Here is a 6,000-nt window from a genome sequence, read left to right as displayed (position 1 = left end):
ATGAACAGTAAGAAAGGGGGGGCCAAAGCTGCATCAGGGAAGTGGCAGACCTCACCCCCTTGGCCCAAGCCAAGAGCTGCTGTTGGTGAGTACACCCTTTGACCCCAGGGCACTGCCACTCAAACACTGACCTGTGACCCTCTGCAGCCATGAGACCCCCTCTAAGAAGGCCCTTCCCTCCGAGAGTGGTATCCAGGGATCTCTGAATGGGGCTGGGATGGATATGCTCACGTTCAGAGCCCAGATACCACCCCAACCCCTGGCCTTGAGCCTTGCACCTTTGGGGCTGTGGTCAGGGCTGGGTACAGCTTTAGAATCCATGCCGATGGGAAGGGGCACACATGGGTGAGAGGGCCCCCAATGTTGAAAACAGTTTTGAGCCGGGCCTGGTGGCTCAACACCTGTAATTCCAGCTACTGGGGAGGCTGAGGCAGGAGGATCACAAATTTAAGGTCAGGCTCAGCAACTTAGTGAGACCCTGTCTCAAACAAACAAAAGGTTGGGGATATTGCTCAAAGGCAGGATGCTCCTGGGTTCAATCCTCAACACCACTGCAACAAAGCAGCCAGCTTTGAGAAAGGTCTTGGCTCCAAGTTGGGAATTCTTAGGCTAAGTTCAATAATTGGTCACTTCTCTTCTGTGGCTGGAAAGGGACAGCTCACCTGGGCTAGCTCCTGCTGAGCATCAAGAAAGGGACCTCCCCGTGCCCACCCTACTTCAGCAGTTATCCCCCTGCTCTAAGTGCCGTTCACTCTCTGTCACTACTGCTAATACCTCCCAGGTGGCATCGCTTGGCCCTCTGCTCCCAGGCCTGCCTGGGGTCTGTGCTTGCTGAGAGAGCACGGACCCACCCCACATGGGGCTCTACAGCTTGAGCTGGGCCCAGCCCAGAGAACTCCATTGCCCAGGATCTGGAGGGGTGGTGGTGACTCCTCCAACCCAAGCCAGGTTTAGATCCTAGTTACCTAAAATAGCCCCAGCTGCGTCTGAGGCGGACACTCCTCCTGGAATGAGGATAATGGGCCCAGGGACCGCGTGCTGCCTCTGTGATCTCAGGCCCTGGTACTGCAATGCAGTAAACAGGGGGTCGGACAGGCCGACCTGAAGCTGTCTAGGAAACAGGGGCTGGGGGTAGGGGAGCATGCTCCTTGCTCTGCTGCCTGGAGAGCAAGCCCACCTAGGCTGTGTATGCCTCAGCCTGCCCACTGCCCAGGCTCCCTGACCTAGGATGTCTGGGTTCTCTGCAGGGACAGCTTTGTCGCTGAACAAGTGCCCTCCCTTGGCAGCTTCTGCCCACTAAGCACTGGGAAACCTAGGTGGACTGCATCCTTGGTCTTGGCAAGGCCCTGTGCAGCCCTGCCAGCTTCCTTTGGCAAATATGAACACAGCCCACAGAGCTCCTCAGCCAACCTGGCCTCTGGGCCCTCACAGATCTGTCAGATGCAGTGACCACCATGCCCATAGGCTGTCCTGGGCCCCTCCCCACACCCTCTCCAGGCCTTACCTGGCCTTGGGTCTGCAGTGCCTCCAGGCCCTCACTCCGGAGCTGCTCCAGGGCCACGGCCAGCTGCAGCCCCTCCATGTGCACCCAGGCCTGCTCCTCCTGCAGCTGCTGCAGCCACAGCTGCTCCTCCTGCAGCTGCTGCAGCCACAGCTGCTCCTCCTGCCACAGCTGCATCTGCAGCTGGACCTGTCGCCGCCGATCCTCCAGCAGCAGCTGCTCCTGGGCCAGGCACAGCTGGACTTCATGGAGCCTTAGCAGTTCGGGGCCCAGGGCCGGCATGGGGCCCCCTGCTTCATGGCCCTCCATGTGCTCAGGGAGGACCAGCACCAGCTCAGACCCCGCAGCAGTGGCCTGCACTGGCCTCCAGGCTGCCTCTGGCTGCTCTGTCCTGGCTGCCCTGGGGTGTCCCTGAGAAGCCAGCTGTGTGCTGGTCACGTGCCCTGTAGAGGCCACCCTGGCCTGGTCCCAAGGGCCCCCTGTAGCGGGGGGCGGGGGCTCAGCCCCGGGGCCCTGCTGCTTGGTGGCCTGTGGGGCCCTGCCTGCCTTCCTGCCTCGGGGCTTGCGAGCTCGACCTCGCTTCCCAGACATGGCCCTGGATCCGGGGCCCCTTCCCCAGGTGTCTGCTCCCCAGGGAGGGCCTGCTCATCCACTGGCTGCCTCAGTACGGCAGCTCAGGGGGCATCCAGAGGCCACGGTGGGCTGCTTGCTCCCCCGCCAGGATCAGCCCTGGGCTCCTGCCGTCCCAAGTGCCTTCCCTGCCCCTTGGCCGGCACCGTAGCACCGCAGCTCCTGGCTCTGCCTAGGGCCTCACAGGCCCCACTCAGCAGGGCTGGGCCACGCCAGGAGTTTATAGGGACTCGGCGGCACGGTGGCTCACCCAGGCCGAGGAGCTGACTAACGTGCTGACACAGGGCACAGGACTGACGGGCCACGGGCCTCGTTGGCCAGACTGGGAGGGAGACTGAGAAACTGGAGGCGCCGCAGCAGCTAGACGGCAGTGCGCCGCGGCCTGCCTGGTCCTGCCTGGGCGGCACCCAGGCCCCTCACGCTCCCCCGCCCCACCCCTGGTCACGGGAAACTTAAATTCCAGCCATAGGGCCAGGAGCTGTGTGCTGGCCATACTGACCATCAGGACCCAGTCCCTCCCTGGGTGTAGACCATCCCAGTGGAGTCCCAGCCCACCTGAGCACTTTGTGGGTAGCATGCTCAGTGGAGCCCCTCTGGGGCTTGGGCTCGCCTGGGTTCTGTGGAGGAACAGGGTCCCACTGTCCGAGCGTTGTGGTGTCCAGCGGCCCTGTGGGTTGGGAAGACACCAGTTCTTCAAAGGCCCAGAGAACGTTTTGAGGACTGAGACGGGCAGAAAGGAAGAGCCTGGTCTGCTCTTGTGAGCAGGTGGGACCTAACTGGGAGTCCAGCTCCCCTGCCCATTGAAACAGCCCAGGAGCCGTCACGAGTCCTGCCTTTGGGTTCCCCCCGGTGGCAGTGGGGTCCAGGGCCAGCTCCAACACTGGCCTTTCTGTTGGAAGGTGAGGCCTTAGATGGCCTCCTTAGTGTCTCCCCTGCCAGGAGAGGGGTGCTGCTGACACCCCCCAGGCCCCACCCCAACCAGCCTGCCACACTGGCTGGACTGGTTTGCCTGGCCCATCCCTGCACCACACTCCTCCTGCTCAGCCCTGCCCAGAAGCTCAGACGCAGACAGGAGTTCCTGCCTGGAAGCCATGAGTTGGACAGAGATGGGAAGGGCTTGGAAGACAGAGGGACCCTGTTCTGACCACAGGGTGGGGGACAGTATGGGTGCAGGGACCAGCCTGCAGCAAGACTGCAAGAGGGCCGGCAGCATGGTGGTCCTAACCAGGCTGCACCATGCCCACCCAGGACTCACAGGGCCTGGGCTTCCCATCCCAAGTTCAGGGCAGCTCTGCCTGCTGGCCCTGAGGGTGACCCAAGTCAGGTAGGCTCTGCAGTTGGAGGATGCTGTGGGGCAGCTCATTAAGGTCTCAGTCATGACATTACCTCCGCTGTGGCTCCCTGCAAGCTGCGACACAGCAGCCCTGCAGGTGTCCCATAAATGCCAGTACCATAAATATCTCCTGAGGTTGATGGGTGTGGGGGACATTTCAAACCCAGACCACCCTGACTGCAGCTCTCCCCAGGGAGACGGGGAGAGAACCGCCAGTCGCAGAGGAAGACAGGCCGAGAGCTGAGGGGGCCCACACCCCAGGAGACCCTTGAGGCCCCTGCAGGTGAGTGCCTGCCCCCCCCATCCGCGTCCTCAGGGGGCAGGCAGGAAGGGGGCTTCCCTGGGCAGGCAGGCATGGTATGTGCCAATGCGCAAGTGCGCATGTGCGCATGTGCCGGTATTGGCGAGGACTTGTGTTTACAGGTGTTTACAGGTTGGGGCGCAGGTCCGCAGCGCGTGCAGCACCGCCAGCCCCTCCTGTTCCTCCTGCCTGTGCCTTTGGTACGAGGGAGCCTGCGATGGGCCTGAGTGGGGGTCACCTGATCTGCGTGTGTCGCCGGCAGGACAGGGTGCTCCCCTCTGGGCCGCGCGTTCTCCCAGGGCTCCTGTCCTGGGCCTGCTCACCCCGCCCCTCTTCTCTGGCTCACCTTCAGCTCAGACTTCTGCCCTGGCGCCCCAACCCTGCATTCAGCTGCCGCCAAGCCCCCTCCTGGGTGTCCTGAAGCTCACCAGTGCATCAAAAACAACTTCTCCACCCCTGGTCCCAGATGGGTCCCCGAGGATCGCGCCCGCCATCAGGGGGCTCCCTGCGTGCCCTGTTCTCCCTCCCTGGGCTCCCAGCTGCTCTCCTGGGGCACTGCCTCCCACTTTGCTTCTTTTAGTAGAATCCTCAGAGGAGAGGAAGCAAGTGGCTCTCCCATCCCATAAAGGCACCCCTACATATCATCCCTGAAAAAGGCCCCGGGGCCAGAGAAGGTCTGTGAGGACTGATGCTGTTTTATGATAATTGCATATGCCTGACGACTGACCCCTGTGGACAGTGCGTGGTGGACACAGATGAGCTGGGAGAATGCCCTGAGCTGGAGATGGTGCTTGAAGGCAGGCAGAGTGCTAGGTAGCAGGGTGCAGGCCAGGCTGGCCCCAGGGCAGTGTGCTCAGCAGGGCCAGCACCGCAGCTGTCCATGCTGCGGTCACCAGCTGTTTCCACGTCCCAGTGAGAAAGCCACTGTCAGGCCTGTTCTTGGGGTCGGGGAGGGAGGCTTGGATGTCCCCATTCTGCTCTCTGTCCTGGGAAGTGGGCCCTATGGGGCTGACCCCAGCCTGCACGAAGGCCAGCTGCCCTGCAGGGCATGAACCAGGACACCACCTATAAACCCAGCTCGCTGGCCGGCTCTTGTTGCTGGATCGTGGGTCCCAGCTCAGAGAAGTGCTGTTGGGGAGCTGGGGCTGTGTGTGTCTGAGGAACCTGCAAGTACGTCCAGCAAGGTGTCCAGTTTGGCTGGAGGGAGGCTGCTCCTTCACAGTGGAAGGCACTGCCTGGAGCTGCCCCATCTCTGGTGCAGGCTTGGTCCGCACTGAAGTTGAGGGCACCTGCAGGCAGCACCCTGTGGAGGTGCCCAGGCTCATGCACTGTGGGAGTGAGTCCTTGTGTCCTTTGCCTCAGGGACTGGTGGCCACCACCACACAGTGAGTTTCCATTCTGGGACTGTCCTAGAGGCTGTGGGAGCATACTCTCCCTGCCCTGTTGCTGCCCCAGGCTTTCCAGCTTTCCGACCCTCTGCTGGACTCTCAGCCAGAGCAGATGACCTGGTGAGGAGACTTCACTCCACGGGACAGTGTCCATCCTGGGCTGGTATTGCTGGGCCACACAGACTCCCTTCTTGTCACTGTAGCCTCTCCCTTAGGGGCCTGCTGGCCAGCATCTGCAAGACAGTTGTGATGTCCACCAGCATGTCCACCACCTGCTGTGGTGGCACTCTGCCTCGGTGGGCCCAGGCCACACCTCCCTCAGACCTCTGCCTCCCTGCTGGCTTGACGTGTCCATCTGCGGGTCCTGATGAGCTAGCTCTGCCTGTGCCGGTGCCCACTCGGTCTTCCTAGCCACAGCAAGTGGGTGGCCGGGGACCCACTGGGTCTGCCCCTCACTGCTGGCCTTGGGGCTGCCGATGGTGGCAGTGCAGCTGGAGTGGTGCTGGTGCAGGGGCTGACTGGGTACCCTGCACAACCCTTTGCTCATCGTCCTCTGCCCCCCGAGGACTGTGGTGGACATGTGTGCGCTGTGCGCTTTGTTCACCCCACCCAGCCTGCCCCTCGCCACCCGTGGCCACAGACACTCTGCTGTGTCCTCGATGCCAGGACCGTGAAGCAGAAAGCCAGCTTGTCGGTGGCCCAGGGGCCTGCGCGGCACCGTCCCTCCCACACCCTCGAAGGCTGCGTCTGAGTGTGAGGTCCCTGCAGGCTGGCGGTCACGCCTCAGCTGGCCTCTGTTTCCCCAGAAGCCCTCCCAGGCCTTTCAGTGTGTGGGCCAGAGCAACGT

The 6,000-nt window shown here is 62.5% G+C and overlaps 1 protein-coding gene across 1 annotated transcript in view; it reads left to right on the top strand.

The window, feature by feature from the left end:
- The window catches only part of Iqank1 (IQ motif and ankyrin repeat containing 1), a 30,226-nt gene continuing 24,226 nt past the window's right edge, over positions 1-6,000 (top strand). Inside the window, exons 1-2 of the mRNA XM_077800743.1 lie at positions 1-85; positions 3,658-3,747. Coding sequence (XP_077656869.1) covers positions 1-85; positions 3,658-3,747 — 175 coding nt within the window. The remainder of the gene's footprint in view (positions 86-3,657; positions 3,748-6,000) is intronic.

The sequence above is a fragment of the Urocitellus parryii genome, chromosome 7, assembly GCF_045843805.1.
Source record: "Urocitellus parryii isolate mUroPar1 chromosome 7, mUroPar1.hap1, whole genome shotgun sequence".
NCBI lineage: Eukaryota > Metazoa > Chordata > Mammalia > Rodentia > Sciuridae > Urocitellus > Urocitellus parryii.
The sequence above is the reverse complement of the archived record's forward strand: the minus strand, read 5'-3'. Positions and strand labels throughout refer to the sequence as shown.